This window comes from Actinia tenebrosa, unplaced genomic scaffold (assembly GCF_029948245.1).
Source record: "Actinia tenebrosa isolate PJP-AT-01 unplaced genomic scaffold, QUT_ActTen_1.0 PGA_scaffold9__36_contigs__length_13948895, whole genome shotgun sequence".
Taxonomy (NCBI): Eukaryota; Metazoa; Cnidaria; class Anthozoa; order Actiniaria; family Actiniidae; genus Actinia; species Actinia tenebrosa.
This window is the reverse complement of record NW_028292586.1, coordinates 13104619-13130499: the sequence shown is the minus strand read 5'-3', so window position 1 is coordinate 13130499 and position 25881 is coordinate 13104619. Positions and strand designations below refer to the sequence as shown.

The window sequence follows — 25881 nt, the reverse complement described above, 5'->3', positions numbered from 1 at the left end:
CTAGACAATACTAGGCGTGATACATTTTGAAAGAGATATTGGAGTGGATATTTTAATCAGTTCGTCCTTTTGGATTTAATTTCTGGACTCTACATCAAATGTGAGTAGAGTAACTAAATTCCAATGAGTTAGCCGTGCCCTGACTTAGATCAGCCCAGAGGTTGTTTCAGGGTTTGATCTGTGAGTAGTTAGCCGTGCCCTGACTTAGATCAGCCCAGAGGTTGTTTCAGGGTTTGATCTGTGAGGTAGTCATGCCCTGACTTAGATCAGCCCAGAGGTTGTTTCAGGGTTTGATCTGTGAGGTAGTCATGCCCTGACTTTGATCAGCCTAGAGGTTGTTTCAGGGTTTGATCTGTGATTTAGCTGTGCCCTGACTTAGATCAGTCCAGAGGTTGTTTCAGGGTTTGATCTGTGAGTTAGCCATGCCCTGACTTAAATTAGCCCAGAGGTTGTTTCAGGGTTTGATCTGTGAGTTAGCCATGCCCTGATTTAGATAAGCCCAGATATTGTTTTAGGGTTCGATCTGTGAGTTAGCCATTCTGATTAGCCCAGAGATTGTGTGGCAGGTTGGAGTCATATCTCCAAAGCTTTCATGCTTTCTTTCTCTTTTACTTGATCCTAGGTCTGCAGTGTCCTTCCCCCACTCGAGTTAAGAACGCTCTTATAAAATTCAATAACACTGGATACAATGACACTGTAACGTACAAGTGTCAAGAGAACTTCACCCTCAACGGCGATAGAGTACGAAGATGTACAGCCAAGAAGAGATGGGGAGGAGCAGTACCTTCCTGTTGTGAGTATTGAGTAAATTTGACGCTTTACTTCTTGTTTAGCAGCGAGTACAACATATTGCAGTTTTAAGATGTTTATTTGTTTAATATATTGGTTCAATATTATTTTCTACATTTCAGTACCGGACTGCGGCCAGCCAAGAGTTCCTCAACACGCCTACATCGAAAACAAGAAGTCTAAATACGCCTCTGGTGATCGAGTGACGTTCAAATGTGATGCAGGTTACAATCAAGAAGGAATATCAACAACATTGTGTTTCATGGGAAGGTGGAATGTAATGCCTTTTAGATGTGATAGTAAGTAATGGCTGACAGCCATGTGACAACGACACACTTCATGCCAGAATACTACCAGAAATATATATATCCCGTAAATGGTACACGCGTTCTGAAAATGGCGGTAACCTTTAACTTTCGGTAAATGGTGCGCGCGTTCTAAGATTTGGCGGGAACCTTTAACTTTTGGTAAATGGTATTAAAAGTTTAAAAATGCGTTTAAAAAGAGCGGGACCCTCTAACGTTTCGTATATGTAAATGGTACTGCCAGAATTATATATATCCCGTAAATGGTACGCGCGTACTGAAAATGGCGGATAACCTTTATATTAACTTCCGGTAAATGGTGCGCTCGTTCTAAGATTTGGCGGGAGCCTTTAACTTCTGGTAAATGGTACGCGCGTTTAAAAAGAGCGGGAAAGATTGACTTACGCATGTTGTTTTTATTGTCGTGTTTCAGAGGGAGGATGTGGGGATCCTGGTACACCAGATAACGGCAATAAAGTAGGAATATCTTACGCACCAGGAAGGGAAGTGTTTTTCTCTTGTAACATTGGATACGTTCGTGTTGGTTCTGAAAAAAGAAGATGTCTTCATAACAACACGTGGAGTGGTACACAACCAACCTGTAAACGTGAGTAGAAGATTCTTCAAAAGTAGGAGAGACCACGTGTCATTCGCTAGAGGATGTTTCTTTCTTTAACGGTTGAGCATTAGAAAACACATGAATATGGATACAACTCAAACAAAGAATCTTAATATCAAAAAATGGCACGTCTTCAATGGGAAAACATTACACCCAAGCAAAAGAAGTTTTTAATTGGAGGGGTTACATAAATCTATGCACATGGCCAAGGCTAGAAGCTAAATATTTCATAGTTCTAACCTTATTTCCTTTTGTTATTTGCTTTATTTCTTGCTCTTCAGTCATCGATTGTGGACCGCCTCAAGTACTAAAGAACGGAACTGTAATCGGTAGTGAGACGACCTTCCAAAAATCTATCTCTTTTAAATGTGATGAAGGATTCGAGTTGGACGGAAATCCTAGTGCTATCTGCCAGTCAGACGGAAAATGGAGCATAGAACCGAAGTGTATCCGTAAGTGTTGGAAGCGAGGAAGGAAGGAAGGAAGGAAGGAAGGAAGGAAGGAAGGAAGGTAGGTAGGTAGATAGGTAGGTAGGTAGGTAGGTAGGTAGGTAGGTAGGTAGGTAGGAAGGAAGGTAGGAAGGAAGGTAGGAAGGTAGGAAGGTAGGAAGGTAGGAAGGTAGGAAGGTAGGAAGGTAGGAAGGTAGGAAGGTAGGAAGGTAGGAAGGTAGGAAGGTAGGAAGGTAGGAAGGTAGGAAGGTAGGAAGGTAGGAAGGTAGGAAGGTAGGAAGGTAGGAAGGTAGGAAGGTAGGAAGGTAGGAAGGTAGGAAGGTAGGAAGGTAGGAAGGTAGGAAGGTAGGAAGGTAGGAAGGTAGGAAGGTAGGAAGGTAGGAAGGTAGGAAGGTAGGAAGGTAGGAAGGTAGGAAGGTAGGAAGGTAGGAAGGTAGGAAGGTAGGAAGGTAGGAAGGTAGGAAGGTAGGAAGGTAGGAAGGTAGGAAGGTAGGAAGGTAGGAAGGTAGGAAGGTAGGAAGGTAGGAAGGTAGGAAGGTAGGAAGGTAGGAAGGTAGGAAGGTAGGAAGGTAGGAAGGTAGGAAGGTAGGAAGGTAGGAAGGTAGGAAGGTAGGAAGGTAGGGTAAAGGAGGTAGGAAGTAGGAAGGTAGGAAGTAGGAAGGGAAGGAAGGTAGGAGGTAGAGGTAGGAAGGTAGGAAGGTATTAAGGATGGAGGGATGGAAGGAAGGGAGGGAAGATGATGGTAGGAAGGATAGAAGGAAGGAATGAAGAGAGGTAAAAGAGGGAAAGATGGATGGAATGAAGGGAGATGAAATGACAGTCTGGAGGCAGGGAGCGAAGGAGAGATATACATGAGAAAAGGAAGAAAGAAGAGAAGAAAGAAAGGGAGAAGAGGAGGGATGATTTCTGGTACTAGCAATAGCTGCGCGGTTTAGTTACGAACCTTCGCACTGCGATATTCTTTGAACAAAACATCTGTTTTTGCTTATATTATCCTTTATCCAATTTCTCGTTTATACTATGCATATTCCTGTTTATATATTGAACAGCTGTAGACTGTGGTAGCTTGGATGCCCCTTTACATGGATCCAAAATCGGCAATCAATCCACCTTTACAAACAAGATACTATTCTCTTGTGACCCTGGCTACAAATTGGTTGGATCAGCTGTTAGATATTGTCCTTTTACTGGAGTATGGGACGGCGTTCAGCCTACATGTCAGGGTACAAATAGCGTTCAGATATTTTATTTAACGAGTGTAGACTAATTATCACACGCGTGAATCGTGGACGTCAATCAAAGCGTTTCCATGACGACCTTCCATAGAAACATGCTCTTGAAAACGTAAGCGAAAATGTCATGTAAACAATTCGGTTAACGTCCGTCAAAACCTACTTGTTCGAGACGTTTTTGAGAACGCAAAGAAAATCGTTACGTTCATTTCTATCATTATTCTCTTAATTATTATTTCTTTTCTTAGTTTTAATCATTTGTGTTTGTTTTTTAGCGTTGGACTGTGGTGTTCTTAAAGCTCCTATGAACGGATCAATTCAGGGCGATAAATGGACTTATCCAAACTCGGTCAGTTTTGACTGTGATAAGGGATTTGATTTGATTGGCTCCTCTGTGCGCACGTGTCAGACGAATGGAATCTGGGGGGGACAAACAGTTCGCTGTCAAGGTAATTATCACCTCTTATACATGCGTACTCCCTGCATGATAGCGATTCATTGATAGGGAAACACTGCCCGTCATGTGGTATCAACCAGAGAGTATTCTATTGCTTGGTATCAATCAGCTGAATGAATCTCATTACCAGCCTACAATGACAGCCAAACACTGCCCGTCATGTGCTATCAACCAGAGAGTATCCTATTGCTTGGTATGAATCACCTTATTACCAGCCTTCATTGATGGGCAAACACTACACACCCACCCCCCCCCTCCCCCCTCATCCACGTACTTTTTTATTAACTTTTTTAACACTTGCCATTCAGTTAGTAAAAATTTCACACAAGATCGGAAATAACGTATTGATAGCATCCCATTTTCTCTTAAAACAGCGGTTGACTGTGGAAAACTTGTAATACCACAAAACGGATCTCTGACCGGAAGTCAGACAACGTATCCAGCGACAATAAAATTCCAATGCGATGAAGGTTTCCTGTTGAAAGGTTCAAAGTACAGAAAATGTCAAGCTGATCGAACATGGAGTGGGAAGCTCACCTCTTGTGAAGGTAAGATAAGGGTCAACTGAATCTTGCTGTTCGCCTGGAGTCTGGGGAGTACTTGAGTATTGGTCACGTGGTTTATGGAAATATAAGCTTTTGCCACGCGATCGTTATGAAACCCTTGAGGGTTAACATTATCTCATTATAAAATGTGTTTTGATTGAATGATCTCTGACACATGCTGCAGTAACATACTATTTTCTAAATTAGCTGTTAGCTGTGGCAAACCAGCTTTTGTGGAGTATGGACGCCCTTTTGGTGGAGGAATGACGTACCCTAACGTTATCGTCTATAAGTGCGAAGAAGGGTACCTGCTGAATGGACCAAAAACTAGACAATGTCAGGCTAATGGAACATGGAGTGGAAGAGATCCAACATGTGATGGTGGGTGAATACACTCTAGACAGACAGACGGAATGACAAGGACGGACACCTTGAAACAAGACTGAATGACAGCAAGAGACAGATTGGAAAAACAGAATGAAGAACGATGACAGACATAACATGACATACATACATACATACATACAGACAGACAGACAGACACACGGAATGAGAAGGACAGATAGTGAAACAATAAATGACAGCAAGAGACAGATTGGAAAAACAGAATGAAGAACAATCAATTGATAAGATTTTCGTCTATTCTCAGCCATCAGCTGTGGTGTCCTAAATGCTCCAATAAATAGTTCCAAGATCGGTAACGTCTACACGTATCCTAACGATGTCACATTTTCCTGTGATCAAGGCTTTGATTTGATTGGCTCAAAAAGCCGCGTGTGTCTGTCAGACGGTTCCTGGAGTGGAGAAGACACTTTCTGTAAAGGTACTAGTAAATGCTTTAGCATTTTTGACCTACGGCATTTGTCATATTATGAAATCTTCATTACAATGCTTTTCTTAATTTTGAGAAATTTTATTGGATTCCTGCCTTTATAAATGGAATTAAAACTGCTTAGAATAACTAAGATTGACGTCTGAATTTTTGACTGACGGATGGCAAAAACCCAGGCCTCTTAGATTGTGTCACGTGCCCGTGAGGACCTGGGACCGACACTAACGACGGCTGTAGAGAAGATTAGGACTGTGTTGGTCATGGCTTTGTTGTGGATGCTATGTTGATGATGAACGTGAATCAGGTTATTTTGTTGCTTTAGTGGTGGTGGTACGTGGTAAATGGTATTATAAGTTGTGATGGTATTAATTGAGTTATGGCGAGTTGTCTCCATCGATCTGTCCATCCATCCATCCATTTATTTAAATGCAATTATATTGACTATTATTATTATTAGGGTATTGAAAATACCAAACCCTTGCCTTCTCTTTCTAACATTTTATTTCTCTATTTATACATCTTTTCATTCTCCCATCATCTTCATTTCCCTTCCATTTCTTTCATTAGATAATTCATACCATGTTTTTTCTGATCTTTTTCTTATGCTTCAGTACCTTTTTCTTTTACTTTATTTCTTTTGACCTTCATTTCTCTTTTCCTTTCCATTCTTCCTTACATTAATAACCATGCTTACAGCGATTAAAATTCTTGGCTTTACTAATTAGTTTAGTAGACAATGCCATCATTAATATATTTGGATATCATCAATCCATTTATCACGAGCAAGTTGTAGTTTATTTACAAGAATTTGGTCTGGAAGTTCTTTCTGCATGCCGGACAAGGTAAATAGTCATTACAGAACAGTAACAATAATCAAGGCGTCTCCTCTTAAGACAACTTCCAAGGTGAGAAAGATATCACTTGATCAACTATCGCCATATTGGATCACGTGATCAATCCCCTCCATACTTGAATCACGTGATGGATACCAGGTGGTGCATATATAAGTTGAAAGGGTTTTCACTCACACTTTTGGCTGCATTGCCTTGCGACACAATTGTTTCAACGTTTCTGTAACGTAAAGGATCAAGTGATCTCTTATTTTCCCCATTGCCTTTACGAGATGGCACAAATAGTCCCTTTCACAGTACCTGCGACATCTTGAAAGATAGCCTTGCCTTTGCATCCAAGCGAGACGAAAGGTGAGCTTGCAATGATAGAGACATGTGAATAATTGTTCACCGTTCGTCTCGCTTGGATGCAGAGGCACGGCTACCTTCAAGATGGCGCAGGGAACTGTGAAGGGGACTATAGACGCTTTGCACCATCACGTGATGGCAACCATGACAGGGGGCAGGAACAATTGATTCTGGTCTAATCTGATTTATATTAGGAAGGATTCCCTTTCCCAGGGAAAAAGACTCTATTGTTATACCCCCTGTCATGACTGCCATCACGTGATGGTGCAAAGCCTCTATACAAAATCTTGCGGAAATGATGACACAACTCATCCAAGTTGACTTGCGAGGAGAACGAATACAATTCCTATTCTTAATCCACCGTGTTATTTTTCACAAAGACAGTAAATTAATTGAACGACTGATTTTGCATGAGCATCGTAAGCACACTAACTACTCGACCTATTTAACTAAATACACATCTTGTTTCTTCAATAACCAATCACGCTGCATAATGAACGTTTCTATTAAGCACGTAATAACGTCAAAACTGTTAAATATAAGAGAATAGACCGCAGTGATATAAATCAAATGCACTGTAAAAATACGCTGTCCATAAGAAGTCACCTTGCACGAGATGACGTCATAAAATAACCACTTGACGTAAAGCTTTAAATTTTGGGTTGAAGGGATAGGATCAAAGGTTTGTTTGTTTGTTTTCCAGCGGTTGACTGTGGTCCTCTTGCTGTTCCTATGAATGGTTCATTGAAGGGCTCCTTGACAACCTTCCCTACTGTCGTCATGTTTGACTGTGATAGGGGATTCAGGATGAAAGGATCTACATCAAGAAGATGCCAAGCCAATAGAAGATGGAGTGGCAGTCTCTCGACTTGTGAAGGTCAGTTTCCTCATTACTCAACGACTTCCCCACTGATCTGACTGAATAGTGACGTAGAAATGACGTCACTGAACAACTGAGGTGTGGCGAGCCTGCGAACATGCTCGCCATTGCGATAATAATATAAAAATTATTAATTATTGTGTCAGTTTATCAAACCTTATTGGCAATATTATATTTTTTTCATTTGGGGCCTGGGAATCCATTATATCAAGTAATAAAGTGACCCAGTTTTGCAAATGTTCTCGATTCTGATTGGCTAATATTTTTTCTCAGATCAGTTGTTTCGCCACCCCAGTTCTTATTTAAGGTGTGGTCATATTGTGCTTTTTTTTCAGCTGTGGACTGCGGTCCTCTAAAACGACCAATGAACGGGTTCATCCTTGGCTCAGCTACAGTTTTCCCCAACAAAATATCATTCTCCTGTGATGTTGGATTTCTGTTGAGAGGATCACAGCAGAGGGAGTGTCAGGCAAATGGAAAGTGGAGTGGCAAGGCCACAAGGTGTGAAGGTGTGGTGACTTTAAGTGTATTTAGAGCAGTTTTCGTACGACTATGAAAAGCTTGCGGCACAAATACGGTCGTGACGCGGCCAGGCATACGTTAGACCAATCAAATTGCGCGAGAATCCACCCAATCAAATGCCCGTAACACGGCACGAAAATGGTCACGCCAATGTCAAGGCACCTACAAACCAATCACGTTGCACAAGAAAACGATAAGCCAATTAAAATGCTGGAAAACATCACGGTCACGGCACGCATACGGCACTGAGCTTTTCACATTCATAGGAAAACTGCTCTTCATTTGCGTTCCTTTAGCCTTGAATACACATTTATATTGGTTCAGTAGTTTTCATCCCAATTTATAAACTAACTTTGTTCATGAATTTTGTTGCAACTACCACGATGCATTATGTTCTTTTAGCTTTGAATGCTTATTTAACTTGTTATAGTGTTATGAAGCAAGATTGTCAACAATATTTATCATTCTTATAGCCACAACTTAAACCAACACTATCTGTTTTAATCAAAACCTAGCCCCACGTAGTGACCTTATCTAGCCACAAAATGTAAATAGGAAATGAGATTTAGATATATATATATATAGACGAACCTAGACAGTTCTTACACACACTGAATCGACTTAACTTTGGAGTTAGAAGGCCGAGTCTAAGGCTGTAGCTGTATTTGAACTGGAAAGCATGGACCTAAGTTAGGACGAATGGCCTAGTAAGGAAATCCTTCTAAAACCACACCTACTAAGGGAACGTCTTTCTAGTCAGCTACAGTGCACCTTACGCTCGTAGCAAACCTCTCGTATTTGTTAACTAGTCTCCTTAAGGACAAGTCGAATAAAGAGTTGTACTCCAGACGATCCCGGAGCTATTTCAGCCCAATTCTAACAATAGTAGTTAAAAGAGGAGATAGGTCCTTATAATGCCAACATAGGGAAGCATGGGTGGCGTAGCGGTGAAAGCGCTCGCTTCTCACCAATGCGACCCGGGTTCGATCCTCGGACTCGTCGTATGTGAGTAGAGTTTGTTGGTTCTCTCCTGTGCTTCGAGGGTTTTTCTCCGGTTTTATTCCCTCCGCAAACATCAACTTCTAAATTCTTATTCGATCTAGAAGGGCCTGGATGAAAATTACTCTGTATTATTCTAGTTATCCTACCAAATTGTGTAGTTTTTATGTACTATGCAACTACCAAGTAATATTGATATATGGGAGTACTTTTGAGTAACAGTTTCTGCGTGATCAGGATTGAATTAGTGTGCTCTAGTACCCCGGCCCAATTTACTAACTGAGTAGGGGTGCTGAAGTAGGATAGGGGTGTCATGTAATTAGACAAGAAAACATGACAAGAAAGACCAACGAAGGGAATTGGCACTTTGACTGCACTGTTTAGGTGGAAGGAGAACGTTTTCAGGTGAATCTGAGAATGTGAAAGTATATCATGTTTTCCTTTTTATTTGGAAAGCTGTCGACTGTGGGTATCTTCCTGCACCGAGGAACGGATCGAAAAGAGGAGATTTAACGTACTTCCCGAACAGAGTGATTTTCTACTGCGACAAGGGGTTCAAGTTAATAGGATCAAAAATAAGAACTTGCTTGGGGAATGGAAACTGGAGTGGAAGGACCACGTACTGTGAAGGTAACATCCATCCGTCCGTCCGTCCGTCCGTCCGTCCGTCCGTCCGTCCGTCCGTCCGTCCGTCCGTCCGTCAATCCATCCATCCATCCATCCATCCATCCATCCACCCACCCACGCACCCATCCACCCACCCATCCATCCATCCATCCATCCATCCATCCACCCACCCACCCATCCATCCACCCACCCATCCATCCATCCATCCATCCATCCATCCATCCGTCCATCCAATCACCCATCCATCCATCCATCAATCAGTCAGTTAATTCTAACTTGCAATTTACCCACCTTTATTCATTTTAAGCAACCCCACTCCCCCTATTTATTCTCTGTCTTATGTGTTAAAGGTGTAGAGTGTGGTCGTCTAGCTGTACCAACGAACGGATCAATGGTGGGCAACAAATTTTTCTATCCAAACGAAATCAAGTTTTCGTGTGACAAAGGGTTTGTGTTAAGAGGATCGTCTTTAAGAAAATGCTTGCATTTCAGAATGTGGAGTGGATACTCAACTCATTGTGAAGGTAAACTAGGTTTCTTTCTTTCCTCCAAATGTTTACTAGGAAATTATCAGGCGCTAATTCAAGTGGACAGTTTTAAATATATATTGATTATGCCATCTTGGTTATGCTGTATATTTGCTGCTTAAGGGATGGGCAATTGATCTAATTGATATCTTACAATTGTCTTATGAGCACAAAGTTATGTTGCTTCAGTTTCTTGTTGGCACACTTTTTAGTTGGTCCTTTATTATATTGGTACCCTTTCTTGTTGGCACACTTTCAAAGGGGTATCTTGTATAGAGTGAAGGCATTTTTCAAAACGAACAAATCTGACCCCAAAACTTACAGAGTCAGCTGGAGACCCTAAAAGGTACGCGAGGTCTCATTTTCGACCCGAGCCCCTCTACCCACTTTTCAAGAGAGCCCCCCCGGGGATTTTCCTAACTCATTTGATTTGGTTACAGCAATCGACTGTGGTCCTCTATCTATTCCTGTGAATGGCACTATCCGTGGAAACCTCACTGATTACCCGAACACAATCAAGTTTATTTGCAATCGAGGGTTTGACTTGATTGGCTCTAAAGAAAGAGAATGTTTGTCCAATGGAACCTGGAGTGGAACAAAGTCATTGTGTAAAGGTACTTGAGCCCTTTTAACCTCAAACGTTTACGGAAATTTTTTAACCATCCGCTTTTGGTTATATAAGCACCATGCAAGAATATTCTGAGGAGGGATTTTATCTGTTGTCAAAGCTCCGTTGTGCAAATGCAGTTGGCAACCAATCCATTTTTGTATTTTCCATTTACAGCTAAAAACTGTGGCCCTCTGGTCGCGCCCATGAATGGCACCATGATAGGCAAAAAGACGGTATTCCCGAACATCATAAGGTTTATGTGTGACGAAGGGTTTGAGATGTTTGGATCTCCAATAAGGAAATGTCTAGCAAGTGGAAAGTGGAACGGAATGCGACCGAAGTGCAGAGGTTATGAATGTTCCTTTTTTCTTCTCTCTCTTCGTGTTACTTGCTTGCTTGGCTTCTTGCTTACGTCCTTGCTTGCTTGCTTGCTTGTTTCCTTGCCTCTTTGCTTACTTGCCTCTTTGCTTGCTTGCCTCTTAGCTTGCTTGCCTCTTAGCTTGCTTGCCTCTTTGCTTGCTTGCTTGCTTACTTCTATGCTTTCTTTCTTCTTTGTTTGCTGCCTTCTTGTCTGCCTTCCTTCCTTGTGCCCTTCATTCCTTCATTCATCCTTCACTTATTTCTTCTTTGGATATTTATCATTTGTTTCTTTAGCTGCTTGTTATCTTTTATAGCTGTGAATTGTGGTGTACTTCCATTACCAAAGAATGGTTCAGTTTATGGTAGCAAGACTGTTTTTCCGAACACTATAAGATTTAGTTGTGATGAAGGATTTGATTTAATTGGTTCAGCTGCTCGAACATGTCTACCCAATGGAACTTGGAGTGGACGCATGACATCCTGCAAAGGTAAGACCACTTTTATATCGAAGAAAAAAGAATACCGCGACCAACTTTCTAAGATAGGGATTTATTCTCGACAGCTGTCGATTGTGGTCCTCTTTCTGCTCCTCAAAATGGATCCAAACAAGGAAGCTTGACCGTGTTTCCAAACAGCATTACATTCAACTGCGACGAGGGGTTTGATTTGATTGGATCATCTTTACTGTTTTGTACATCGAATAGAACATGGGATGGTTTCCATCCAATCTGCAAGGGTAAGTAAAGACCAATGTTTGTTTCCTGTTGCAAACTCAAAGAAAGTAAAAAAGCCAAAACTAACGTTTATCTCGTTGTCTTTCGACCAGCCGTTGATTGCGGTCCTCTTGCTCTTCCACAAAATGGTTCCAAACACGGAAGCTTGACAGTTTTTCCCAATACCATCGCCTTCAGCTGTGACGAAGGGTTTCTTCTTCGTGGTTCGTCGTCACGTATCTGCCAGGCCAACAGGACATGGAGTGGTATCCTTACTCGATGTGAAGGTACTTTGATGTTATTGATAAAAAACAACACTGAATCCGAAGTGGAAACATTTAATACAAAAATTCATAGTTTATGATATTATTAATTTGTCTGTTTTGAAATAGCGATCGATTGTGGTCCTCTTGCTGTACCCATGAATGGAACGATGGAAGGAACAAAGACTGTATTTCCAAACATTCTTACATTCAGTTGCGATGAAGGCTTTGATCTCCTGGGGTCATCCCAACGGACATGTTTGTCAAATGGAAACTGGAGTGGTACTCAACCAACATGTCAAGGTATCTCTTGTTTATGCTAGCAGCTAAACTGAAAAGTTAGAAGAAGAAACAAATTGTACGTTTCTTTTTCAGCTGTTGATTGTGGTCGTCTTGCTGTTCCTCAAAATGGATCGCTTGAAGAATCTTCTACGGTCTTTCCTAACGTCATCACCTTCAGCTGTGACGAAGGTTTCCTTCTTCGTGGTTCATCGTCTCGTGTCTGCCAGGCCAACAGGACATGGAGTGGTAGCTTGACGCATTGTGAAGGTATATCAAATAAAGTAGATTGGCCTTGCTTTTTAAGAGGAATTAATAGCTTTTACAAGCATCAGCAAACAAACTCGTGAAAATTTTGCAGGCATAACTTAGCTGGGTCGAATTAACAAGCCTTTTTTAAAATATAAAAATGTATGTATTGAATGGAACGAGACCTATTGTTTATTACGTTTTCTGTTTGGTCTGATAGCCATAGATTGTGGTCCCCTGGCCGTGCCCATGAATGGGTCAATGTATGGAAGCAGCACGGTGTATCCAAACAGCATAGAGTTTAAATGTGATGAAGGATTCGACTTACTCGGACCGCCTGTGCGCATATGTTTGTCGAATGGAAAATGGAATGGCAATCAAACAACGTGTAAAGGTAAGAGTTTAGTAGAACCTGTTAAGCGGCCACCTATTGAGAAGCAAACCTCTATTTATCGGCCACTTGACCATTCCTTGATACTGAACGTATTTGTTCTTCGTGGTAGCCAAATTAGTACTGAACTTTGTTTATCTTCTTCTCATCTTCTATGGTAGCTGTTGACTGCGGTCATCTTGCTGTCCCACAAAATGGATCCAAATACGGAAGCGTGACAGTTTTTCCCAATACGATCAAGTTCAGCTGTGATGAAGGGTTTCTTCTTCGTGGTTCATCGTCGCGTGTCTGCCAGGCCAACAGGACATGGAGTGGAATGCTTGCGCGATGTAAAGGTACGTTGATGCCCGTGAGAGGTAGGTTTCTGTAAAGAAGACACAACTCGACCATCTCTCGTTCTCTCGTTCTTTTATTCGCCCCCATGATGGATGGACAGGTCAATCGATGGGAGAATGGCTGTATATCTGGAGTACCTTTTTTAAACCTCTGTAACTTCATCAATATTTTAAATTAATCTTGTTGAATAGCTGTAGATTGTGGCGCCTTGGATGCTCCCCGAAATGGATCACTTCAAGGAGCTTTAACGGTGTTTCCTAATATCATCACCTTCAGCTGTGACGAAGGGTTTCTTCTTCGTGGTTCATCGTCTCGTGTCTGCCAGGCAAACAGGACATGGAGTGGTAGCATGACACGATGTGAAGGTTATAATGCTTTTGATAACTGAGTTTCAGCAAACTTAATTCAAGTACAAATTTTGTAACAGGTTATCAACTGAGACGTCCACTTCGTATTATTATTATATATTATCGTTATTTGTTAATTTCTTATATTGTTGATGTTCTTAATTTAGCTGTTAATTGTGGCCAGCTTGCTGTACCCATGAATGGATCAATGTATGGAAACAAAACAGTCTTCCCACATATTATCAAGTTTACATGTGACGAAGGGTTCGATTTGATTGGCTCATCGGTGCGTTCGTGCTTATCAAATGGAAAGTGGAGCGGCAATCGAACGATCTGCGAAGGTAACTTTCTTCTCCTGATGTAGTATCAGTGGTAAATGCCTTCTACTAATAATTAATCCAAGTCAGGAAACACAAGAATAATCCACATATTTTTAAACAAACTTTTATGTCGTCTATAGAAAGTAAGTTAGTGCGCAATGTTGATTGCATTTTTTATACCAACAGCGGTGGACTGTGGTCCTCTTGCTCTTCCACAAAATGGGTCCAAACACGGAAGCTTGACAGTGTTTCCCAATACGATCAAGTTCAGATGTGACGAAGGTTTTCTTCTTCGTGGTTCGTCGTCACGTATCTGCCAGGCCAACAGGATATGGAGTGGTATCCTTACACGATGTGAAGGTAGGTTTTTACAAAGGAGAGCGTTGATAATGAAATTAAGAGAAGGGCTTAAAGTGCAAATGAACCCTTTGACAATACATTCAGTACTGGTTCTGCATAAAGTAAATAGTTGATTGGTAAAATATTTCTTGATTTGAGTGATGCGTCTTTAAGTTATTAAGGTTTATACTTCCAATATGTTAATGATGATGACGTCAGGAAAGGTATTTGAGTGTTTTTGTTGTAACTAATAATACTAAATGCTGGCCATTTTGAAAATAAAAATTGTAAATAGCTTTCATGTAAACCATGAGTAAAATAATGATGCTTCTTAAATACTGTATCTATGAACCAGTTCGATTTTGTATATTTGATTAAGCCTTAATAGACGTCACACTCATTAGCATATTGGAAGTATAAACCTTCATAACTTAGAAACGCATCACTCAAATCAAGAAATATTTTACCATTCAACTATTTACTTTATGTAGAATCAGTACTGAAAGTATTGTCGAAGGGTTCATGTGCACTTTAAGATGAGTAATTTGGGCTTGCAACTCCTTCAAGAAAATTAAAGTTATAGTAATCCTCGCTGTTTTCGACGACAGCTATAAACTGTGGTGCCCTGTCTGTGCCTATGAATGGATCCCAGTTTGGAAGTAGTACCGTGTTCCCCAACAGTATAACATTCAAGTGCGACAAAGGATTTGATTTGATTGGATCGTCTGTGCGTAACTGTTTGTCAACTGGCAAATGGGACGGCAACAGCACTACCTGCAGAGGTAAGTAAAGCAGTATGTGTAACCAACGAACTAGGTTATTCTTAATTTCATTGTGAGTTGACTAAATTTGCTTGGGAAATATTTTCAGCGGTTGACTGCGGTGCTCTGGCAGTTCCACAAAATGGATCCAAACACGGAAGCTTGACAGTGTTTCCCAATACGATCAAGTTCAACTGTGACGAAGGGTTTCTTCTTCGTGGTTCATCGTCACGTGTCTGCCAGGCCAACAGGACATGGAGTGGTATCCTTACACGATGTGAAGGTGAACACATTTAATATAAGTAAATGTAGCACTCATTTGAAGCGATTCATCTAACCTTATGCTCTGTTGCTATTAGCTATCAACTGTGGTCCTCTTATCACGCCCATCAATGGATCAGTTATAGGAAACGAAACAGTGTTCACTAACAGTCTTAAATTCAGCTGTGATCAAGGTTTTGACATTCTTGGATCTTCTAGACGAACCTGTCTGTCCAATGGAACCTGGAGTGGAACAATTGCAACATGTAAAGGTGAGAAAATACAATGCCTGGGTTTAGAAGATATCCACAATAGCACATCAATCAATCGGCTTTTTTTAAATTCTTGTAATTTTTCGTAGCTGTTGACTGTGGTCCTCTTGCTGTCCCACAAAATGGTTCCAAACATGGACGCTTGACAGTGTTTCCCAATACGATCACCTTCAGCTGTAACGAAGGGTTTCTTCTTCGTGGTTCATCGTCACGTATCTGCCAGGCCAACAGGACATGGAGTGGTATCCTTACACGATGTGAAGGTAAACTGATGTATAATTTGTGATGTATGATAGGTTATTTTTGATAGTATTTATTCAGCATATCTTTTTTTCATATTTATTTATAGCAATAGATTGTGGCTTTATTCCTGCTCCATTGAACGGATCCATATTTGGCAACCACACTATCTTCCCAAACAGCAGAACGTTTCACTGTGACGAAGGATTCGATTTGATTGGCTCATCTTTAAGAACCTGTTTATCGAACGGAAATTGGAGTGGCACTCAACCTTCATGTAGAGGTACAAATATACCTTTCTCGCATTTCCTTGAGTGACCACGAAACAATGGCTTCGACTTGGAGACATTGTTTCGGAAAAACGTCTATTGTCTTTTGAATACTGATCATTGCATAACAGTAAACTCCATTAGTATCTAGTAACAATAACTGAGGTATTTCATTTTTCCTATCCAACAGCGGTTGATTGTGGTCCTCTTGCTGTCCCACAAAATGGATCCAAACACGGAAACTTGACATTGTTCCCCAATACGATCGCCTTCAAATGTTACGAAGGGTTTCTTCTTCGTGGTTCATCATCACGTGTCTGCCAGGCCAACAGGACATGGAGTGGAAGCTTGACGCGTTGCGAAGGTTAGTGTAATCAACGACAAGGTAAGCAGTTTCTCTTCCATTTGGCCAACTTGCATTCAATAAATGGATGGATAGATGGATGGATGGATGGGATCGATGGAAGGATGGATGGAAAAAAGAGTTAATGAAAGTTATAATATCATAATTATTCAGTAGTACGATTCCAAGTTCTGTGAGAGACAATAAAAAATAACATCATTCTGGGTGCTTCTCTTTTCGTATAGCCGTAGATTGTGGTTCCCTTTTTGCTCCAATGAACGGATCCTTCTATGGAAACAAAACGTTCTTCCCTAACAGCATAAAATTCGAATGTGATGCCGGATTTGACCTCCTCGGATCATCAGAGAGGACCTGCCTTTCAAGTGGACAATGGAGTGGAAACATGACATCATGCAAAGGTAAGCACTTGAAATAACTGATTCTGAAAGTACACCAGAACTTCCTTTCTTTGTTATTTCAAACGAAGTTTGTCTGTGGGCGCTGTAAATTTAAAATTGTATGGGCTTGTTCACAGCTGTTGACTGTGGTCTTCTTGCTGCCCCACAAAATGGATCCAAACGTGGAAGCTTGACAGTGTTTCCCAATACGATCACCTTCAGCTGTGACGAAGGGTTTCTCCTTCGTGGTTCATCGTCACGTGTCTGCCAGGTCAACAGAACATGGAGTGGAATCCTTACTCGATGTGAGGGTAAGTTCAATGAAGTTGAATGTTGCCTAATGGCGAACGCCTTGCGATGTTTTCCACTTTATCGCCTTTCCCTGAAGCTCTTTCCTTTTTCGAATCACAAAAGTCTAAATAGTACGAAGAGCTCATCCATTGGTTTCTTTTTCAGCTGTGGACTGTGGATCGCTTACTGTGCCTGTTAACGGCTCAATGACTGGAAATATAACAACCTTTCCTAACAACCTAAGGTTTTGCTGTGACGAGGGTTTTGACCTTCTTGGGTCATCTGTGAGGACTTGCTTGTCAATTGGAAAGTGGAGTGGCAACATGACAACATGTAAAGGTAGAATGTTAACCCATTATTCAATACGGAAGAACTGATCGATCATTTGGATATATGTTTTATCAAATACTTGTTTTTAACAGCTGTTGACTGCGGTCATCTTGCTGTACCGCAAAATGGATCTAAACACGGAAGCTTGACAGTTTTTCCCAATACGATCGGCTTCAGCTGTGACGAAGGGTTTCTTCTTCGTGGTTCATCGTCACGTGTCTGCCAGGCCAACAGGACATGGAGTGGTATCCTTACACGATGTGAAGGTATGTATTTTTTAGTCACCTAGACCATTAATGGAGAGAAATAAACCGTTGACTTAGCAAGAATGTTTGCTGTTTTTACATTCATTTGGGCGTTTAGAAAGTTTCATATATTTTGTCTTCTATGAAATAGCAATCGATTGTGGTCCTCTTGCTGTACCCATGAATGGAACAATGCAAGGAACAAAGACTGTATTTCCCAACATTCTTACATTCAGTTGCGATGAAGGCTTTGATCTCCTGGGGTCATCCAAACGGACATGTTTGTCAAATGGAAACTGGAGTGGTACTCAACCAACATGTCAAGGTATCTTTTGTCTATGCTTGTAAACAAACTTTAAGTTATCGGAAATAATGTTTCCTTTATTTGTTTGCAGCTGTTGACTGTGGTCCTCTTGCTGTCCCACAAAATGGATCCAAACTCGGAAGCTTGACAGTGTTCCCCAGTAGGATTAAATTCAACTGTGACGAAGGGTTTCTTCTTCGTGGTTCATCGTCACGTGTCTGCCAGGCCAACAGGACATGGAGTGGAATCCCTACACAATGTGAAGGTAGGTTTACTTAAGTGACCTTGCAACCTTCGTATGGTGGGATTGATTGATGAAAGGGTAAAGGGATTTTACTAGCTTATTTATATCGCGAGTTACAATAAAACTAATCTGTATTGATGTGGGTTATTATAGCCATAGACTGTGGTCCTTTATCTGTTCCCATGAATGGATCCCTGCTCGGCAACAAAACATTCTATCCGAACATCATAACATTCGTATGTGATGAAGGATTCGATATCATCGGATCTACTGAACGAAAGTGTTTATCAAATGGAAAATGGAGTGGTTCAATAACATCTTGTAAAGGTACGATAAGGTTTCTATCGCTTACTCTAATTTTAAATGATAATATTCAGATAATTATTCAGATAATATTCAAGACGAGAAACTGGTATTCTTACTGCGCATGGTTGACTAGCTAACAAAGTTCTCCAAGGGAGATAGAGCGTACCTTAATATACAGTTTTTTACTAGCATTTACCAAGTTATACTTACATTTATACGGATGTAACTACTTTCTACAGCTGTAGATTGTGGACGTCTTGCTACACCTCTCAATGGATCTGTGTTTGGCTCATCTACCGTCTTTCCAAATAAGGTCTCATTCCAATGCAATGAAGGGTTCCTTCTAAGAGGACCTTCAGTTCGAGTTTGCCAGTCAAATAGAACCTGGAGCGGAGAAGAGACTAAATGTCAAGGTAGAGATTCCTAAGGATAAACAATCAGAAAAGAAAAATAAAGCAGTGACATGACATGATAAAAGATGTATGAGCTTTTGCAACACGACTTTACATGACCTGACGTGAGATAACATGACATGTTTTGACATGCGTGACATGACCTGACAGGACATGACATGACACGACACGACATGACACGACATGACACAACATGACCTGACGTGAGATGATATGACATGATTTGACATGCGTGACATGACCTGACACGGCATGGCATGGCACAACACGACATGACACGACATGACACAACATGACCTGACGCGAGATGACATGATTTGACTTGCGTGACATGATCTGACTTCAAGCGACATGACATGACATGACACCACGTGACATGACGTGACACGACATGACACGACACAACATGACCTGACGTGAGATAACATGACATGATTTGACATGCGTGACATAACCTGACATGACATGACATGACACCACGTGACGTGACGTGACGTGACATAGCACGACACCACATAACAAAACACATCCTGACATAACACGACACATAACATGACCTGATAACAGAAAATGCGATGCGACAGAAGCACAACTCCAAACGAAAAGACATGACTTCCTAATGAGATGTCACTCAATACGACCTGAACTGAGGGAACATGACTAAGCACGTTACAAGGCAAAAATACACGACACGGCACAAGCGCGGCACCGATGCAACAAAACGACACAGAAACTTTGATGTGAGATAATCAAACTATGTTGTATTTTTAGCAATAGATTGTGGTTCCCTCGATGTGCCTACCAATGGGTCCCTCCTTGGCGACCTTACAGTTTTTCCAAACAAGATTAGATTCACATGTGATGAGGGATTTGACCTCCTGGGATCTCCAATGAGAACCTGCCTGTCAAACGGGACATGGAGTGGCTCTAGAGTATCATGCAAAGGTATTTTCGAAATTGCATTCCTCAATTATTACCACAAACAGACCTACAATATAGCGTAGCCGGTCAGAATTGTGAGAATCAAGGGTGGTGGTACAATAGTATGATTGCACTTGCCTCTCACCTCTGGGGTCTCAAGTTAGGCTCCCATTCTCGGCATCACATGTGAGTAGTGTTTGTCCGGTCTCTCCCGTGACTTGAGGGGCGGGGGCTTATGGGGGTTGATTGTTCCAATTCTACTTTGATCTGTGAGTTGGCCATGCCCTGACTGTGATCAGCCCAGAGGTTGTTTCAGGGTTTGATCTGTGAGTTAGCCATGCCCTGACTTAGATTAGCCCAGAGGTTGTTTCAGGGTTCAATCTGTGAGTTAGCCGTGCCCTGACTTTGATCATCCCAGGGGTTGTTTCAGGGTTCGATCTGTGAGTTAGCCATGCCCTGACTTTGATCATCCCAGGGGTTGTTTCAGGGTTTGATCTGTGAGTTGGCCATGCCCTGACTTTGATCAGTCAGAGGTTGTTTCAGGGTTCGATCTGTGAGTTAGCCATGCCCTGACTTTGATCAGTCAGAGGTTGTTTCAGGGTTCGATCTGTGAGTTAGCCATGCCCTGACTTTGATCAGTCAGGGGTTGTTTCAGGGTTAGGCAAGAGTTAAACATGCCCTGAATCTCCCTGTCTTTGATCAGCCTAGAGAAGGCTTGAGGGGTGGATAATATTAAGGTTCAAACAACACATAGTGATACACACATGATTGCATGATTGTTGGTCATTTATTTTTATCTATTTACTTTATTCGCAGCTGTTGATTGTGGCTCTCTTGCTGTACCAATGAATGGATCTTCATCTGGATCTCTAACGACTTACCCCAACAAATTCGTGTTCACGTGCGATAAGGGCTTTATTCTGATTGGTTCGTCAGTGCGCACGTGCCTTAGCAACAGAACGTGGAGTGGACCAATGACGCGCTGTCAAGGTAAAGTTCTGAAATTATTTTAAAAAAGACGACGAGTTTGGAAAAAAACTTTGATAAAAATCTTATAGCCAATTGCCAAACATGACTCTTTACGCGCAAAACCTGAAAAGTTAAAGTATGAAGTTCCAACTTTTCTTTTTGATATTTCCAGCTGTTGATTGCGGTCCTCTTGCTGTCCCTATAAATGGCACATCCAAGGGTTCCTTAACATTCTACCCAAACGTTAAAACCTTTCACTGCGATAGAGGGTTCATCTTAAGTGGATCGTCTACCAGACAATGTCAAGCCAGTGGAACATGGAGTGGCGACAAAGCAGTCTGTACAGGTAAGCTGATTGTATAACTTTTCTCTCAAATTGCAAAGCCATGCATTCAGGAACGTCATTTTCCTCTTCTGAGCTTCCATTTCATTAAATACTTATTCTTTTAAACGTTTGATAATGTCAATTCCACTAAATAGTTTTTGAAAATTTATGTCAAATTTTATAGCTCAAAACTAACTTTCCTAAAAGATTGTTCTTTAAGACGAATTGAAAATGTTCTAGATACGTTCAGAAAATTCTTCTTAATCATCAAATACTTCACTCGTTGAAACAACAAACCCAGTGACGAAAGTCGCAACGCGTGTGCGCGTTTTCGTGGGGATTTACTCCCGCCAATTTCAGCGAGACTCCATCAATGTAAGCCATATAAACACTTTATTCGCAATTCGTTTAACATCCTTTTCATTCACTGCTATGAATGATATGAGGATTGGTCGTCGCTTCCTTCCTTCGTTACACCACTTATCAGACCTTGTTCGTACCTTGTTCGTATATCGATTCAACGCTTAAGCCAGTCTTGCTCTATGCACCTCAGAACTTCGGTCCAACTAATTGTAGCTTAACTAGGGCTAATTTTCTACTTAAAGTCATTAATTGTGGCTCCCTTCTTGAACCAAGAAATGGTTTCGCCTGTGGAGAAAGAACAGTTTTCCCTCACTCCATTAAATTCCATTGTGATTCGGGGTTCGTGCTGATCGGCTCGCCCGTGCGACGATGTCAAGCAAATGGTGTTTGGAGTGGGACAACCACTTACTGCCGAGGTACATAGCATTATATAGGAACTATTCTCTGCGGTACAAAATGTCTGCGTCTTTCTTTATTCATCCTACAAAACGTTCACCAAAAGTAAGAATAAAAGCTAGTAACAAAAATAACAATAAATTAGCTAACAAACAGACTGAGTTTCACGTCAGCAGCCATTCTGGTAGGGCAAAAACAATGTAATATTTTTGCAAGACAATTGAAGAGATTTCATTTCCCAAAGTCACAAATTTTCATTCCTCTACTCTACAACATTGGAGCCGTGCAACTCCTCAATTTGTAAGGAAATGACTGGATTTATTTTGGTTTTTTTTAGCTGTTGACTGTGGTGCTCTAGAAGCCCCTATGAACGGGACAAAGAAAGGAAGTCAAACTGTATTCCCGAATGTTGTTCAGTTTGGTTGTGACAAGGGTTTCATACTTCAAGGTTCAAGTGATAGAATTTGTCAAGCGAATGGAACATGGAGCGGAGACCCTGCAAGATGTAACGGTAAGTTTTAGGCTTATAAAAATGAAAATAAAAGCTTTATTAGAAATTTGCTGAACTATAGACTATAGCATATGTACATAATGGATTGCTATCTTTTTGGTACGATTTTCTGTCCTTTTCCTTAAGGTTTCCCAGTTATAATACGACCAATAGCATGATAGGAGAGGATATGAGAGGATAGGGAAAACTTCCCAGTCTTTTTTATCGGAAAACGTTTAATCTCTAGCCTTCCGTCTATGCAGTTTTTCGAAGGATAGAGTAATGTTTTTCACTCATGTGCAATGCAAACCGGCGTTTGCTGATTGGTCATCAAAGTCACGTGACTTTGAGATACAAATACCCTATGTCATCAGTTCTTATTTATGGTCATGGTATTTTCAGCGGTAGATTGTGGTTTTCTGGCTGTTCCCATGAATGGATCCCTTCAAGGCCAACTAACTGTGTTCCCGAACAAGATCAAGTTCAGCTGTGACGTAGGCTTCGACCTGATTGGCTCATCTGTGAGAAGCTGTCAATCAAATGGATTATGGAGTGGTTCAGTCACAACATGCCAAGGTATTCGAGTATTGTGATTGCAAGATATCGATTTTGTTGGTTGTGATTGGTCAAAACACCAACCATTCGATAGTCATCGGTTAATTATTAATCTTAATTGTGACTGGGGGATATATTTTTCGAGCGTTCTGATTGGTTTATAAAGGAAGCCATTTCAGAGCTACATCCGGGTTACCTTAAGTTTCCCGCCTTTCTCAAAAACATTAGCATTTCTTTTTCAATATTTCAGCCGTCGACTGTGGTCCTCTAAATGTACCCAGGGATGGAAAAGTAGCAGTTTCAGGTACTACGTACACCCAGAGAGCTGTATTCACGTGCTACGATGGATTTATCCTGATAGGGAATTCTGTACGAGTATGTCAAGTCAACAGAACGTGGAGTGGAAAACAGCCTCATTGTAATGGTGAGTATTGAAATTCTTTATCTAACGGCAGCGAAAACAACGCTAGCAATAACTAAATCAGAAACAGCGGCAACAACAGCAGTATCAACAACAGCAGCAACAGTAGCAGCAACAGTAGCAGCAACAATAGCAGCAGCAGCAGCAACAACAACCATAATACCTATATATTTGATATATTTGATATATTTTCAGCGGTTGACTGCGGTAAACTAAGACCGCCTACGAACGGTGCCATGAGAGGTCAGCTGACTGTCTTTCCAAATAAGGTCACCTTTACCTGCAAAGTTGGCTTCGATCTGGTTGGTTCTCCTGAGGTGAAGTGCCTTGCGAGTGGGCTTTGGAGTAACAGCACTCCAACATGTAAAGGTAAATGATCAATAGATTAAGCGGCTTAAAAACGTAGCTCGTATTTGCGTACGCTTTTTCATCGTTTCCTAACGAATATATACAAAGATACAGTTTTCGATAAGTGCGCACTGCATTTTCTCGTATAATAATCACAACCATGTTTTTAAAGTTCCTGTGTTGAATGACGAAAATCATGGTGTACAATAGTATAAACCACATAATCATTAAATATTCATTGTTTATACAGCTATGCGGTGTAACCCGCCTGTGATACCTCCCAATTCCTACCTCACGACAAGTCATCAGCTGTACTTTGATAACGAAGCAGCTGTCTACTTTAGTTGTAAACCACATATCCATTGAATATTCATTGTTTATACAGCTATGCGGTGTAACCCGCCTGTGATACCTCCCAATTCCTACCTCACGACAAGTCATCAGCTGTACTTTGATAACGAAGCAGCTGTCTACTTTAGTTGTAAACCAGGCTTCTTCTTGAGGGGAACACCCATCATCACCTGCTTGAACGGGAACTGGACTAAAACTGAATTCCTGTGTCTACGTAAGTATCCTCTTAGTTGTGTCTTTTCCGCTTAGGGAATAAAGGGTGTTGTCGCGGTAGTACACTCGATCTTATCTCTGGGGTCTCACATTCGATTCCTGAACTCAGCATCATATTTGTTAGGTCCTTCCCCTGATTCGAGGGTTTTTCTACAGGTTCTCCGGCTTTTCTCCCTGTGCAAAACCCATACGCTAAATTCCAATTCGAGCTGTGAATTATCTGTGCCCTGACCAAACAAACCATTAACAAACTCTACTCACATGTGATACCAAGTCCAGGAATCAAACTCTAGATTCCAGACAGGCGAATGCTCACCAATTTACTTACTTTCTAGTTTATTTTGTACTCCATTTTAAAATCTATTTATTTTATTTTATTTTATTTTATTTTATTTTTTCAGCGCCAAAATGCAAACCCCCTCATGTGCCGGACAACGCCTACATCACCTTCCCACGAGGAAAGAAAGGCCCTTACGTAGAAAACGACGAAGTATATTTCTCCTGTAACAATGGGTACTACTTGACAGGCAAACCATCCATCACATGTCAAGACACATGGACGAATCAGCAGTTCACATGTCTCCGTAAGTCTGAATCATTTATTCCGAAGAAATAGAGTATGCGCGCGTGCTGTGTGCAGCACGTGAGGATTGGCAGAACACGAGGGGAGGCTTCACGCGTAGCAAGCAATCTAAAATACAAATTATAGTAACCGTTATTTTGGGTTAGCGCTGGAATGACAAAATAAAAATTGCGCGGGCTTGCTGCGTGCTCTTATAAAGCACGCGCTCCCAACCAATCAGAACGCGAGATTCTTAACAATTGTTCTATAATGGTTTGGGGTATTCATTTTCGCGGTAGATTTTAGATTTGCTGAGCCTAAAGTAAGGATGTCTGTGCGGTATGTGGATGCGCGCCCCAAGCCTTCTTTCACCTCCGGTACCTCCAATACCTCCGGTACCCCGGTATAGGTCTTTTTCTCTCTTGGTAAAAAGCCCCACCCGCTTTACTAGAGCATTAAGAGTTACCCTTCAAAAGAAGAGTTTTATAAGAGTGAAGACATTTAACCCGTGAAATATAAAATTTTTTAGTCAACGTGTAATAGTCAAATAGACACAAAATAAAACAATGGAATTAGGGTGTACTAAAGTGTATTAGTCTAATGTCTACTTCTAATGGCTTTACTCTAACATATAGACCAAATTACTCATCATCTTTTTTTTATCATAGCGGTGGAGTGTGGTCCATTGCCGCCACCCGAACGTGGTTCAATCGTTCGTTCTACTGGCACAACATTTGGACAACGGTACGAGTTTGGCTGTGATTGGGAGAACGGCTTTAAATTAGACGGTTCGCAGATTCGTGTTTGTCAGGCCAACAAAGAGTGGGACGGGACGCAACCATCTTGTTACCGTAAGTATTTTATCAATAACTTAATTACCTTCTTTGTTTATCGTTTGAGTCATTCATAGCACAAATTCTAGTGCGTAGATCTGTTTGGTGATAATCCACGACTAGATCTACTTTACTTGCTCACCAATTAAGGAGGCTGGAAAGTGTTTTGTACCTTCACATACACTCACAATTATGAACTAAAAAAAATAATATGGCTATAATATGACAGCAAGTAAACCAGGAAAGCCAAAGACCATAAACCAAAGAT

The 25881-nt window shown here is 41.2% G+C and overlaps 1 protein-coding gene across 1 annotated transcript in view; it reads left to right on the top strand.

Moving 5' to 3' along the window:
* LOC116293782 (sushi, von Willebrand factor type A, EGF and pentraxin domain-containing protein 1) overlaps window positions 1-25881 on the top strand; it is a 34106-nt gene that overhangs the window by 5103 nt on the left and 3122 nt on the right. Inside the window, exons 6-56 of the mRNA XM_089024548.1 lie at window positions 623-793; window positions 912-1088; window positions 1528-1701; window positions 1995-2165; window positions 3212-3385; window positions 3670-3843; window positions 4226-4399; window positions 4604-4777; window positions 5046-5219; window positions 7131-7304; window positions 7643-7816; window positions 9285-9475; window positions 9667-9979; window positions 10423-10596; window positions 10767-10940; window positions 11267-11440; window positions 11515-11688; window positions 11779-11952; window positions 12058-12231; window positions 12304-12477; window positions 12677-12850; window positions 13009-13182; window positions 13375-13548; window positions 13698-13871; window positions 14037-14210; window positions 14798-14971; window positions 15060-15233; window positions 15310-15483; window positions 15573-15746; window positions 15833-16006; window positions 16183-16356; window positions 16581-16754; window positions 16871-17044; window positions 17190-17363; window positions 17447-17620; window positions 17751-17924; window positions 17995-18168; window positions 18301-18474; window positions 18693-18866; window positions 19638-19811; window positions 20604-20777; window positions 20929-21102; window positions 21687-21860; window positions 22178-22351; window positions 22733-22906; window positions 23136-23309; window positions 23502-23675; window positions 23905-24009; window positions 24040-24219; window positions 24620-24802; window positions 25449-25631. Of these exons, the coding sequence (XP_088880674.1) occupies window positions 623-793; window positions 912-1088; window positions 1528-1701; window positions 1995-2165; window positions 3212-3385; window positions 3670-3843; window positions 4226-4399; window positions 4604-4777; window positions 5046-5219; window positions 7131-7304; window positions 7643-7816; window positions 9285-9475; window positions 9667-9979; window positions 10423-10596; window positions 10767-10940; window positions 11267-11440; window positions 11515-11688; window positions 11779-11952; window positions 12058-12231; window positions 12304-12477; window positions 12677-12850; window positions 13009-13182; window positions 13375-13548; window positions 13698-13871; window positions 14037-14210; window positions 14798-14971; window positions 15060-15233; window positions 15310-15483; window positions 15573-15746; window positions 15833-16006; window positions 16183-16356; window positions 16581-16754; window positions 16871-17044; window positions 17190-17363; window positions 17447-17620; window positions 17751-17924; window positions 17995-18168; window positions 18301-18474; window positions 18693-18866; window positions 19638-19811; window positions 20604-20777; window positions 20929-21102; window positions 21687-21860; window positions 22178-22351; window positions 22733-22906; window positions 23136-23309; window positions 23502-23675; window positions 23905-24009; window positions 24040-24219; window positions 24620-24802; window positions 25449-25631 (8982 nt within the window). The remainder of the gene's footprint in view (window positions 1-622; window positions 794-911; window positions 1089-1527; window positions 1702-1994; window positions 2166-3211; window positions 3386-3669; window positions 3844-4225; window positions 4400-4603; window positions 4778-5045; window positions 5220-7130; window positions 7305-7642; window positions 7817-9284; window positions 9476-9666; window positions 9980-10422; window positions 10597-10766; window positions 10941-11266; window positions 11441-11514; window positions 11689-11778; window positions 11953-12057; window positions 12232-12303; window positions 12478-12676; window positions 12851-13008; window positions 13183-13374; window positions 13549-13697; window positions 13872-14036; window positions 14211-14797; window positions 14972-15059; window positions 15234-15309; window positions 15484-15572; window positions 15747-15832; window positions 16007-16182; window positions 16357-16580; window positions 16755-16870; window positions 17045-17189; window positions 17364-17446; window positions 17621-17750; window positions 17925-17994; window positions 18169-18300; window positions 18475-18692; window positions 18867-19637; window positions 19812-20603; window positions 20778-20928; window positions 21103-21686; window positions 21861-22177; window positions 22352-22732; window positions 22907-23135; window positions 23310-23501; window positions 23676-23904; window positions 24010-24039; window positions 24220-24619; window positions 24803-25448; window positions 25632-25881) is intronic.